Source organism: Elephas maximus, chromosome X (genome assembly GCF_024166365.1).
Source record: "Elephas maximus indicus isolate mEleMax1 chromosome X, mEleMax1 primary haplotype, whole genome shotgun sequence".
Lineage (NCBI taxonomy): Eukaryota > Metazoa > Chordata > Mammalia > Proboscidea > Elephantidae > Elephas > Elephas maximus.
In genome coordinates, this window is record NC_064846.1 from 148,202,635 (window position 1) to 148,216,642 (window position 14,008).

Genomic DNA, 14,008 nt, shown 5'->3' on the forward strand with positions numbered 1-14,008 from the left:
TGTATGTATCTTGAGTCACAGCCTTACAAGAAGGTGTCACTCAAGTCACACCCTTACTCTGATGTAGGGGGAGTTTCCTTGGGAGTGTGATCACTTGCATTCAAAATATATATATATATCTGACAAGCTTCTCCCTGCATCTGACTTGGCATCATTTGACTTCCGGTTCTTGGGACTTGAGCCTGTTGTCAGACCTGCTCATTCTGGGATTTGCCAGCTCCTACAGCCCTGTTATCCAGCTGCCTGCCATCTGACCTGATGATTTTGGGAATCGCCAGTTTCCGCAGCCCCATGAGCCAACAGCCTACTGTCTGACCTGCCAGTTGTGGGTTTGTCAGCCCCTACAACCATGTGAGTCAGAAGAAGCTTCCAGCCTGATGCCTGACCCACATATTTGGGACTTGCCAGCCTCCACAACTGCATAAGCCATTTCTTTTAGACAAATCTCTCTATTAAAAAAACCTGTTGCCGTTGACTCAATTCTGACTCATAGCAACCCTATAGGACAGGGTAGAACTGCCCCCTACAGTTTCCAAGGAGCGCCTGGTATATTCGAACTACCGACCTTTTGGTTGGTGGCTGTAGCTCTTAACCACTGTGCCACGAGGGTTTCCAAATCTCTCTCTATGTATTTATATAGATACACTTCACTACAGAACCCAGCCTAAGACAACCAATTTACTTGAAAATATATCTCAAATATAAATAAAACAATACAAAGATTCAAAACTACAGTATGACTTGATAAAGTTCATTTTGGAAATTTTTTTTTCTTCTCATTTATCAGTTACTTGGTTGAGACAAAGGAAAAAATGAATTACTTTTGATTCATGTAGGGTTGGAAGGTCAGAGTATGGGAAAAATATGTAGTTTGATGTTAAAAACATTATTTAGTAAAAATGTACTCCATTTTTTTCTTTTCTAAACAAGTATATCCTTTGGTATCACCCACAGCTTGTATCTATTAAGACACATATCAGAACACTATCTTTAAATAATTCTAGTAGAATTTCCTAAAAGCCCATTTATAGGGTTGCTATGAGTTGGAATCAACTCAAAGGCACATAACAACAACAAAATGGACTCAACTATCTTTATTAGTCATTACTTCAAGCAATATTTATTGAAAATCTCTTCTTGGTCAAATACTGTGTTGGGTGTTAGGGAAGCAAAGATCATTTTATGACCTGGGGAGCTCCATAGTTTGATTAAATAGATAGAAATGTAAGCAAACCAAAACCAAAGTAAAAATGCTGTAACACAATGATATGTCTAAAGAGCTCTTCTCGTGAAGATGGAGAAGAAAATAACCAGACCTTTGGACCGTGAGGGAAATCTTTATAGAAGAGGGGGAAAACGTGAACTGAGAGAGAGAGAGAGGTAGGGAAGGAAGGATGGGGGGGGAGGGAGAAAGAGGGGAAGAAGGAGAGACAAGGGAAGGAAGGGAGGGAGGGAGGAAGAATTGCCTTTATGCTGAATTTTAAACTTAAGTGGAAAGGGCACTCCAGGGTGAGGCATGGAGGAGCAAAAGAGATTGATGTTGTCATGACGGTATTTTATTTTTAAATATCCCAGCACAGACAGTGTGATACTGTATATGATAGTGTAAGTTCTTCTCTTGATACAGTAGGTTACCCTTATCGGGATGGTCAGCTAGCATTCAATTAGACTAAGGCAAAAGTCCAGACGTAGCCACTACAAGCACTTCAACTATCTATTTCTGATCCAAACTAGATGCTTCCTTAATCAGCAAAATGAATGTGTGAAATGGGGTTTCATTGCTAAAATTAGTGGATTTTTATTAAGCATACTGGATCTTAGAAATGGTCTCTCCATGGTGAAGTCAATGCTGTTCAAGACATATGGATTATTTAATTTAGAGACACATCCTACCCCTGCAAGAATCTACCTGGGCCAGTGTCTTGTACCCTTGGGGATACTGTTCTAGGCTTGATTCCAAAATGTTCCTGTGTCCTGATGAAGAATATTCTTGGCTGACATTAACTGGCTAGCCTAATCCTGCTACTGCAATATTGTCAAATTTGCCTCAAGGGAAACTTTCTTGCAAGATTTTTCTTTCAAGCACACATACAAAAAAAAAAAAAGGCAGAGAGTTAGAACTACTTCAAGTTTATTGGATGGGTTATGTGCCTGTTTGTTAACAAATGTATATGTGGCAGAATTTGGTCCAAAACTTTCTTTCATTATGTTCTGGAATCAAGGTGGTAGGGAAGTAGCTAACCTTCTACCCCTAACCACTTTGGTCAATTCATTTTCCCAAAAGAATCTGAGAGTTATGCATGACTACACTGTGTTCATCCAAAGACCAGCATGTCATTTTAACTGGAACTCTGCATGGTCGGGTTCCATGAGAGCAGCAAGGCTGGGAAACTTAGTTGGGTCACCTTGTGGAGCCCTGGTAGCACAGTAATTAAGAGCGTGGCTGCTAACCAAAAGGTGGCAGTTTGAATCTACCAGCTGCTCCTTGGAAACCATATGGGGAAGTTCTACTCTGTCCTATAGGGTCGCTATGAGTCGGAATCGACTCGATGGCAACGGGTTTGTGAACGCACCTGTTTTCTGAGCTAAGAAGTCTCGACTTGCTCTAGCAGGCAATGTGGAGGCAATTTTTGGTTAAAGAATCATAGTCAATTTATACTTAGAAAGGGAATTCTGACAGAATGTAGAGGATAAAATGGAGGAGTAGAGAATGAAGTCAAGAAGACAGCGTAGGAGGCTTGAACAAGGCAGTTGCAATTAAGACTGAGGAAAAAGTCTATTTTCAAGAGATATTGGGAGGTAAAATTGCCTAGCCTTGATGACTAATTGGTAATAGCAACTGGGGAAAAAGTGAAGCTAGTGGGGTAGAGGATGATGCAAGGAACTGAGGTGTCAAATGGAGGATGACAAGGAATGAGTAGGTGGTGGGATGATTTAAACACTGTGTTTGGGATCTATATCCGTGGAAATAACCATTAGGCTACCAGAAAAATTATACTAACACAAAAGGCTGGGAGCAGGGGAATTCTATTTAGGAGTTAGTTGTGTGTAAATGTAAATGAAGATAAGATAGTAAATGTGATCCTCAAAAGGGGAGTGTTATGAAATTAGAAGAGAAGTGCTAAAGTCATAGCCTTGAAAGCCCTGTGGAACACAGTTCTACTCTGACACTCATGGGGTCGACAGGAGTGGGAATCGACATGACAGCAACTGGTTTACTTTTCCAGATGATAATTCAGTTGGTTTTCTTTGGGCCTGATTCATTCACAGTGGCATCTCAAGGAAAACTCTAGCAGTTAGATCCCTGATTGTGTTCAAGATGGCCCTATGGAAATGGTTCCAACCATTTCAAAGGCATTTATTAACTGAATTGGCTTTGTGAGAGAATCTTCTAAACTGTCAGAATACTGTTTTTTAGTGTTTGTTTTATTTTCTTACTTAAAACCATTTCGATAAACTGAGAACCCAGTAGCTTCAGAATAGCAGTAAAATCTAGTAAGGCTACCCATGTAACTCACTGAAGTGTTTACAGTTAGCAAAACCCAAAAAACACACCAAACCCAGTGCCGTTGAGTTGATTCCAACTCATAGCGACCCTATAGGACAGAGTAGAACTGCCCCATATGGTTTCTAAGGAGCGCCTGGTGGATTTGAACTGCTGACCCTCTGGGTAGCAGCCATAGCACTTAACCACTACGCCACCAGGGTTTCCTTACAGTTAGCAGGACCCCAAAAGAAACTGCAAACCACTGAATATTCAGCTGTATGTGATTCATACATTCTCATTATACTCCAGTATCTCTTACCATTCAGCACATAACAGATAAAAATTACTGTAGAAATTGATGGTTTGGGTAAAATCACTCATATTATGCAGAACACAAAATAAACATTCAAAACAGGGTTAATTAGGTAAAGAGTAAGACTTGTTTAGGTAATCTTCGGGTTTTTCAAGTCTCCTCTGTGCTAATTATGCAAAAAAACAGAAGACCTTTAGATTATAGTCACCATACTAAATGTTTAAAAGATAAAAAATAATACTCAGTGTCTCATAAAATAAAGATTTTGGAAATAGACCTACGTGCAAACCCCATTTTGACTCCTTACAGTAGTACTTGTGTTATCTTCTTGAGTAAGTTCTTTAACCTCTGGGAGCCTCTGTTGCCTTATCAGTAAAATGGAGATCATAACATTGACCTCAGATTTTTTGTGAGGCTTAGCCAGAAGGATTTTTAGAACGCCTAGCACTCTGCTTGGTATTTATCCAACTAGAGCTCTGACACTGACAATTTTCTCAGATCTCTTTAAAGCAGTAGCAAAAATTAATCATTTATATGAACAGGCAGGAAAGTTAGAAACGAAGAACAAATAAGCAAATAAAAAACAAAAACAAAACCAGCGTAGCTGCAGCTCAGACTTCACTCCAATGGGAAGAAGAGACGGGTAAACAGAGAGCAGTGTTAGTTAGTGATGCTGAAGAAATAAGTTGGCCACCTTAGAGTTTTGCCTGCGGATTTGCTGCCGAGGACCGTGGAAATGTGGCAACGTGGGCAACTGCTTCATTTCACCTGTCCTATTTAGTGCAAAACTGAGAGCCAATGAAATGACTAAGAAACTTTTATTATGTGCACTAGTCTTTGTCAGTTTGCATGTTTTTCCTATATTGCAAATTTACCTTATGTATGAATCACTTTCAAATGACCAAAAAGAAAAAAAAAAACAAACACTTAAGATTCAAAATTCCTCTTAGAACTGGACACGTATTCATGACTGACCAGAGGCAAATAATAACGATGATTTTCATGAAGACAATATTTACTTGTTCAATTTGAATAACAATATTAGATTTATTATTACGGAAACAACGGGCTTGTGCACTTTCCTATCTGTTGGTCCACACCTGGGATAGAAATTAGACTATCAAAAAGAGCTAAATAAACAGGACTGCTGGCTGAATTCTAAAATATTCGATACAGTTTACTAAATCTGATCAGTCTGAACAAGGAACAAATTGAGATTCACTTCAAACTACGGGGCTAGGGGACACAATTAAAAGAAACACTCCTTACCTATAGAGAAGTAAAGCTGGCCTTTCAGTACTGATTACAAGGTGAGGGAAAAACACTCTGATGGCATTGCAATCTGTGTTTGTAATTCACAAGTGCTGTTTGGAATATGATTTTAAAAGGGGTGGGTGTTGCTGTACAATTTTCAGAGGGAAATGTCTATTGGCTCCAAAGCATCCCACGAATAGTTCAGTATAAGAGGGTGACATTTCCAGCATGAACACTGAAAGATTCCAAGAGTTGCTGCCAATGGTTATATAGGTAACTTTGCCTTCCCTTCAGTAAAAGAAAGGCAGAGATTAAGAATATTCAGAAAAATAAAAAAAGTTTTAAAAAGGACCCATCTTACCTCCATCCAGCTCCTCAGCTCCAAAATGATTCCTGTAGAAGAGCATGATTTCTATCTTGTAACACTTGTAGATGGTCACCAAACAAACGAGCAGCAAGAGGATAGCACCCAGCCCTCCAGCAAGTTCAACTGTGTACATTAGTTCTGGGGAAGAAAAAAATCACAAGAGAGAATTATCCCATATTCACATCCAAAATCATAAATTCAATTTGTTTTCTTTCTTTTTTCTTTTACAGATTGCAGATGAGACCAGATGAGGGTAAAGGGTTAACACAACCCTTTCCCCATCAACAAGAGAATTTGACCTTTGGGTAGCTTTTGAGCTCTGTTCCCTTGGTAACCAGATAAGGTGGTACGTGAAACCTATGCTGCTAAGCAACATTGCTTATGTTAAAAAGTACCCTTAATTGGTAGATTGCCTTTGAACTGGAGAATTATAAATAACCTGATTGGAAAGTACAGTTTTGGGCTTGTCTGAGTGATGTAACTCTTGTGTATAAACCTATCCTTTGTGGGGATCCTGCGAGCTATCCTTATGGGATTGATAAAAGAAATACTGGTTCCTGTGGATCTGAGGCTTTTAAAGCCAGGAGAGCTTCTGCACTCATCCCATATGAATTTTGATCACTCCCACCTGAACTGTCACCTTGGGGTTGGGACAAAAGGGAAGTGAGGGGGCAAACAGAACAGTTCCTAGAAGGAACTATTGAAAGACTGTTGTGAGAATTACTTCCAAAAAAGAGGAATACTTGACGCCGTCTGCTCACAAGCCATGGTTCTTGTCTATGTCCTTCTGAGGTGGCCCACTGTAGTTCAAGAGGCTAAATGTTTACCTGGATTCAAGAAGGCCACCTCATGAGTTTTGTAACAGAATATGTTGGTAGCATTTTCCTTTCAGTAAGCTATTTTTCAAATTTTTTATTTTTCTTTGTTTCCCCTCTTACCAGGCATATTACTGCATTCTGCCCAAAAGAGGAATTTGCTTGCCACTGTACACAACTTCCCTTTTTTCTATTGAATATCTATATTCCATCGAAACATTATCATCAGGCAACTTTGGGGATAAAACATTCATGTCTCTTTTTTCAGAGTTCATGGACGTTGTAACAATATCAAGGCTCCCGGAATTTAAACATTAAGTGGTGGTGCACAGATGCTTTTCAAAGTCACTAAAACTAAATGCCTGTGTATGCAGGTTGTCCTTGATCTTCGTACTCCAGATGCTGTTACTGATGGGTAGTCATTGTTCCTGCACTTGACAAATAACCTTGAAAGGTCCTAGGTTTCTTAATTAACATAAAATACAAATATTCCTGAAATCATAGCTGTAAAATACTGATGTTTTTGATTCTGCCATTTAGACTCTGGCAGCACTTTATTCAGTTTCCTAACACGATCCATGTAGGCTTACACTGAGAATTTTAAAATAGTGGATAGTTTTTCAGTAATGATTCTCAGGTTGCAAGATTACCCCTAACTTCTCTCAAATGGGGTGAAAATATCATGGCCATCATTGCCTCCCATTAACATTTTGTGTGTGTGTGTGTGTTCGGATGTGATGTCACTTTTTCTGTGAAAATGACAGGAAAAAAAAAACCCAGCTCTATTTCTCATTATCTAGCCCTTTGTTCCTAATTCAACAGTTAAAACACGCACACACACACACACACACACACACACACAACGACTCTTTAATCAAATTTATTTTTCTGTACTTATTAAAAGTCATGGAAAACAGAAGAAAATCTTATTAAAAGTGATTGGACTTTATGAATTTCAGAAAGAAAAATCACGTGAGATATTAAACCTTTCAGAGTCTAAATAAATTAATATGAAATGTGAACTACTGAAAAACACCTCCAAGAGATTTTTATTTTTTGTATTTATAAGCGACGGCACTGGGTTTGGGTAAGTAACGGACAGCTTTATCAGCTGAACCTTGTAAGGGACCACACGAGAGAGTAGTCTAAAAGTGCCAGGAATGAAATATAAAATGTCTTTCTGAATAATGCTTTCCCACTTCTGTATGAACGGAAAGAATAGTGGATGGATAATACTGTGGGGGTGCATTGGGTCTTGTTCTCTCAGGATATGAGTTTAGTCCCACTACACGCAGAAGCCTGCATTAAACTCTAACATATCTTTAGACTGATTTATGCACCAGACTACCAGAAGGAAAAAAAAAAAGATTTAAAATACACTGGATATGATGGAAGAGATAAGCATTTGACCTATAGCTTCTTTTAAAATCCATGCTGTTTTATGATTTAGTACATTAAACACTTGGGATTTACCACTCTCAAATTTCTCAAGTGATAAAATAAATTTTGAAAAATCAAGATGCTTAACTTCTAAACATTGCTAGTAGGGAGTGCATAATGGTAACACAACATTGGACATTTTCTGATAGTTTCTAATAAAGTCAAACACCAATCTACTCTATGACTAGCAATTCCACTCCTTATATTTACCCAAGAGTAATATAAGCGGATGTTCACAAGAAGATTTGTACAAGAGTGTTCCGAGTAGTCTTATTCTTAATAGCCACAACTGGAAACAACCCCACACAAGAGAATGAATGCGCAAACTATTGTAATGTCCCTATAATAGAAGCTTCTCGGGTATAAAAGAAATGAACTACTGATCAACACAACATGCATGAACGTCACAAAATTTTGTTAGGTGAACAAAGCCCAACACAAATGAGTACCTCCTATATGATTCTATTTAAATGAAGTCCAAGAGAAGGCCACAACAAGCCACAGTGATAGAAATTAAAAAAAAAAAAAGGTTGCTTTGGGGATGGATGAAGGGCAAATTTATTGGAAAGGGAAAAATGGAATTTCTAGGGTGAAGGAAATATTCTGTACCTTGTTTGGGGTGTAGTTATACAAGAGAACGTATTTGTCAAAACTCATTGAATTGAAAACTTAAGATCTATGCATTTTATCTTATGTTAATAATACTTCAATTTTTTCAAGAAATAAAAAAAAATTTTTCAAAAGCCATTGTAAGTTCTAACCCAAAACCTATGTGGGGAGGAGTCTAAAGAAAGCATCTGGAGGCATGCCACCATGCCTGGCCATCTTGCTTGCCCTAAGTGCCCATATCTGGGCCAATCGCTTTAGGAAAGTTAAAAACAAAAACTATGCCTGAAATATAGTCCTATTAATCCAACAAGCAGAGCTCTCATTTTCTTCAGATGGTATTTATAATACTACACTTGATCTAATTTTGAAATTGAATATTTATAATTTTGAGAAATACTGTACTAAAGAAAGTCCTTGCTATTTTTAGAGAAGCAATTGCCCAAACATGAATAATGCCCTTTGCTGGCTATCATGAGCCATTCTAAAAAAAATTGTATACATTACCTAGAATACTCTGTTTACTTGGCCAATCAGTAGTATTGCCTGAAATGTAATGGCAAAAAGAGAGCAGTTTGCTGTAGCTTAGCAATTATAGAAATGGTCTTGTGTCACTTGAATACCTCCTTAAGATACAAACATATGAAAAGATATATGACAGTTATACCTAGAGTATGAGCAATATGCAAGAATAAGTCTACTGAGCCTTGTGATAGTTATTTACTAATAACAAAACCAAAAAACCAAATCCATTGCCTATGAGTTGATTCCAACTCATAGCGAGCAACTCAATAGGACAGAGTAGAACTGCTCCATAGGGCTTCCAAGGAGGGGTTGGTGGACTGGAATTGCAGCCCTTTTGGTTAGAAGCCGAGCTCTTAACCACTGTGTCATCAAAAACTGGTCCAAAGAAACAACATTTACAAGGAGCCAATTTATCCTGAAGGATCCCCGTTGGTGCGGTGGTTAAGCTGTAATCTTTAAGGGAGCAGATGGCCAGGTCTCTCTCCCATGAAGTGGCTGGATGAGTTTGAACCACCATTCTTCAGTTTAGCTGCCTAATGCTTAACCACTGCACCACCCGTTAAAAAAAAAAGCAAAAAAACCATTACCGTCGAGTCCGACTCCTAACGACCCTATAGGACAGGGCAGAAGTGCCCCACAGGGTTTCCGAGGAGCTCCTGGTGGATTCGAACTGCCAACCTTTTGGTTAGCAGCCATAGTGCTTAATCACAACACCACCAGGCAGCATCACACCCCAAAGGCTCCTTAACTAGAGGTTAAATTCTGTCCCGATCAAAAGAAATGAATTAGGCCTACTGGTGTATTTTATCTTTACAATGTGGGAAACCCTGGTGGCTTAGTGGTTAAGAGTTAAGGCTGCTAACCAAAAGGTTAGCAGTTCTGACCCACAAGGTGCTCCTTGGAAACCCTATGGGGCAGTTCTACTTTGTCTGATAGGGTTGCTATGAGTCCATGGCAGTGGTTTTTTTTTTTTTTTTAATTACAATGTGAGTGGTGTTGCCCCAGCAAATGTCATTTTCCTTTTGAAATGGGATCTGCTTTTCAGCTCAAGTTCAAGCTGCCTGGAGTGGCAGCATTTAAAAAATAAAAGGGTTCCATTTCAGCACAATTCAACATCAGAGGACCAAAAGAGAAAGTGCAGACCTTTTAAAGTCTGTTTAGCCTTTGTGTTGTTTTGTTAAGATGATATACTTTGCCCCCTTTCTGGGATTGAGATTGAATATTGAAAATTGTAAAGCAAAATAACCAGGCAAAACTTAAAGGAAACTGGGATTTGGTAAAGCACAACAAATGAGCAAGTGACAAAAAGTTACATTTAAGGGCATCAGCAGTCATTTAGTTACAGGCAATTAACAATAGTCCTTGGAAAGTTCCAGAATGGGCTCAGGGAAAACACATTGATTACTGCTGCAGTAGTAGACTGCTTTCGGAATAAATTGCTTCAATTTAAAACTAGATTTGCTACAAGCATTTTGAGCAATGACTACAATTTTTTCTTATCAAGACAGTTGGACCAAGCAACCTTTTAAAAGAAAACAGCTAATTAAAATAAAGCGCATGCCATCTCTGAGTATATTGGATTACATTGCAAATAATAAATGCACTTGATTTACACTAATCTTGCTGCAATTACCTAGTGTAGTTTGGAAAATTTTTTTTAATAGGCGTATACCTGGTGTCATTGTTTGCAAACTTTTTCTGTTAGATATCTTTGAAAAAGTAACAATTTTAGCAAAGTAAATAAAAGTTCATATGTATTTTTGACCTCTTGGAGTTTTGCTTTTGTATGTCTATGTATATTTATATTTATATATATATATATAATCTTGTCTAGAATATAACTGAAGATTTTAGGTGGCTTATTCTTATTCTTAAATAGTTCACCCTAAAGTTGGCTCATTATATAAAGTCCTTTGAAACGTTCTGCCCTGATTTACATGCAGTAAAATGCAAGTTTGTGGGGGAAATGCGTGATAGACAATATAATGACCCCAGTTTATTCATTAGCTTCACCAAGTACATTTCTTCCTTTTTCACTGTGTTATAAAGAGCTAAACTTTATAAGGATTTATCCATCCACATAAATTCATATGCATATTTATTTCTCTAGAGCAGTATAACTTATTTGTTCCTGGCAGGAGGATAATTATGCTCAGCCTACAAAGATATTCAACTCAATTCTACAATACATCAGCGCAATTTAGAAGCAGTTATAATTTTTTTTTTTTGGTAACACATTGAGAAGCCGAATTGCTATTCGCATAATAGCAAAAAAATGTTTTGGAAAGGTATAAACGAGTATGTAAGCAGAGCAGCTTTACTCTTGCAAAAAACCTTTTTTGGAACAAGGCAGGGTATAACAAAAAGTAAAAATTAAAATGGCCCTGGAATGGAGCAGCTTGATCTGTGGAACCAAACATGTGGGCAAAAGGTTAGCTTTGAAGTAATATATTTTGCCAGTTTGCGAAGGAGTTTTGAGCCAAAGTAGCAAATTAACTTTTAGTTACTGCCAATCAAGAATGTAAATATGATCGTTGGCTAAGAGCCATCATCAGGGCCTAGTTAGACTACGCTCCCACAAGCCCTTGGAACTTGATTTTTACATGTTAATGAACTATTGAAAGTGAAAAATAAAATGAAAGACTGAAGGAAAAAAATAACGTCATTCTCTGCACAGTTTGCTAGAACTTACCCTTGGAATGTGCTTTTCCTCCACCCAACCAGATAAGGGTGTTAAGTTTTTTTATTTTATATGAAGTAGGGGATATTCATGAGAGGGGAGTATTAAAAGACAACTCGAAAGGAATAATGACAGTTATTGAATAATACAAGAGCTTATGAGTTCATATTAATTATAAACAAACAAGTGAAAAGGGAAAGCACTCTCTGAGAACAGAGTACAAAGTGGTAAATTTAGAAGAAATGATAGCATTTGAAACAGGGCTTCAAACCGGTTCGTTCCCTGCTGAGAATCTGCATTTCTACCTCAGACAAATTGAATCAGATTTAACAAGATCCCCAGGTGATTCCTTTGTGTAACTTCCTGGGAACTTGTTAGAAATTCAAATTCTCAGCAGGGGTTCCAACCAGAAACTGCTGGTTTGAAATCAGGATTTGTCAGCCATCATCTTAATAATTGATTCAGGCAATAATTAATAATGGATGCTAACATTATTGGGTGAAGAATTGATGAGGTAGCATATTCACACTATCTCAAGGTACCTCCCCACAGATTACTTATTAATGACTAAAGGGAACATGGACACCATTTAACAAAGCTATTAAAGTGAACATCACCAGTAATGGGACAAATTGATATCACGTGTGCCCTCTGATGTGCTACACTAAAAAGGCACAATACCATTTATGTAGGATTCCAGTCAGAAACATGTAAATATCCAAAACATGAGGACATATTAGACAAACCCAAACTGAGGGTATATGCTAGAAAACAAAAAGCTGGTTTCCTTTTCAAAAATGCTAATGTCATTTAAGACAAAGAAAGGTTGAGGAGCCATTCCGGATTAAAGGGGATTAAGAGATTTAACAACTAAAAGCATTGCGTGGTCCTGGATAGGAAATATGATATGAAGGGTATTATTGGGACGATTTTTAAAATTTCAATATAGACTGTATATTAAATAATAGCATTCTGTCATTTTGAAATTTCCTCAATTTGATTAAATGTACTCAAATTATGTAAGAAATATCCTTGTTTTTAGGAGATTCACCCTGAAGTATGTAGTTACGATGTCTGCAATTTACTTTCATGTTGTTCAGCTGTATGTTCTTGTGTGTTTGTATACATAGTATAGATCGATCTATTTATCTACCTGTCTGTAGAAAGAGATAAAGCAAATATGGCAAAATGTTAATAATTGGCCAATCTAGGTAGAGAGATATATGAGAATTTATTGTACTAGTCTTGCAATTTCTATTTCAAAATATAAAGTTAAAAACTAAAAGACAAGTTAAATGGTAAGATCATGTTATATCAAGTGTTATTGTAATTACAATGCATATTTGGTTGATTACTGTTGGATTAAAACTTTATTATTTACGACTATTCTAATCTACCCTTCACAAAGCTTTCAGTTTATTCTTCTGAATATACTTCTTCCTTTTGGGATTTTCTACATTGTCCACGCAAGAAAGTCCAAATCCCTTATACTGGCATTCAAGATCTATCACTCCTTTAATTGAAGCAACTAACTAACCTCCAGTCATAATCATCCCTCCAACATGAACTGAATTTGACATTTGTTTTTCCCAATTCTGTATCCACCTAGCACCTCCCCTTACTGTTTATAAAAACACTGTCAATCCTGCAAGGCTGAGGCTAGAATCTACGCTTTTTTTTTTTTTTTTTAAGCTTTAGATGAAGGTTTACAGAACAAGCTAGCTTCTCATTAAACAGTACACATATTGTTTTGTGACATTGGTTAACAACCCCATGACATGTCGATACCCTCCCTTCTCAAACTTGAGTTCCCTATTACCAGCTTTCCTGTCCCCTCCTGCCAACCAGTCCTTGTCCCTGGGCTGGTGTGCCCCTTTAGTCTCATTTTGTTTTATGAGCCTGTCTAATCTTTGGCTGATAGGTGAACCTTGGAAGTGACTTCATTACTGAGCTAAAAGGGTGTCCGAGGCCCATACTCTTGGGGTTTCTCCAGTCCTTGTCAGACCAGCAAATCTGGTCTTTTTTTGTGCATTAGAATTTTGTTCTACATTTTTCTTCAGCTCTGTCCAGGACCCTCTATTGTTGATTCCCATCAGAGCAGTCAGTGGTGGTAACCAGGCACCACCTGATTGTACGGGACTCTGTCTAGTGCAGGCCGTGGTAGTTGTGGTCCATCAGTCCTTTGGACTAATCTTTTCCCTTGTATCTTTAGTTTTCTTCATTCTCCCTTGCTCCCAAAGGAGTGAGACCAGTGGAGTAGCTTAGATGTCCACTCACGGGCTTTTAAAATCCCAGATGCTACTCGTCAAAGTCTGTGGAACATTTTCTTTATGAACTATGTTATACCTACCAATTGAGCTAGATGTTTCCCGATAGAACCTATACTTTCGATGAAGCTTTTCCAACTAAAAGTTATTTGCCTTCCTCAGAACACATGTTTCCTGTAGCTTTTACTGTCACTTGCTACACTGCATTATCAAAGTTGGTGGTTTGAACCCACTAGCCACTTCATGGGAGAAAG

At 37.9% G+C, this 14,008-nt stretch overlaps 1 protein-coding gene across 1 annotated transcript in view; it reads right to left on the reverse strand.

Annotated features, from left to right (window-relative positions):
• IL1RAPL1 (interleukin 1 receptor accessory protein like 1) overlaps nucleotides 1-14,008 on the reverse strand; it is a 1,405,042-nt gene that overhangs the window by 24,720 nt on the left and 1,366,314 nt on the right. Inside the window, exon 9 of the mRNA XM_049871592.1 lies at nucleotides 5,416-5,559. Coding sequence (XP_049727549.1) covers nucleotides 5,416-5,559 — 144 coding nt within the window. The remainder of the gene's footprint in view (nucleotides 1-5,415; nucleotides 5,560-14,008) is intronic.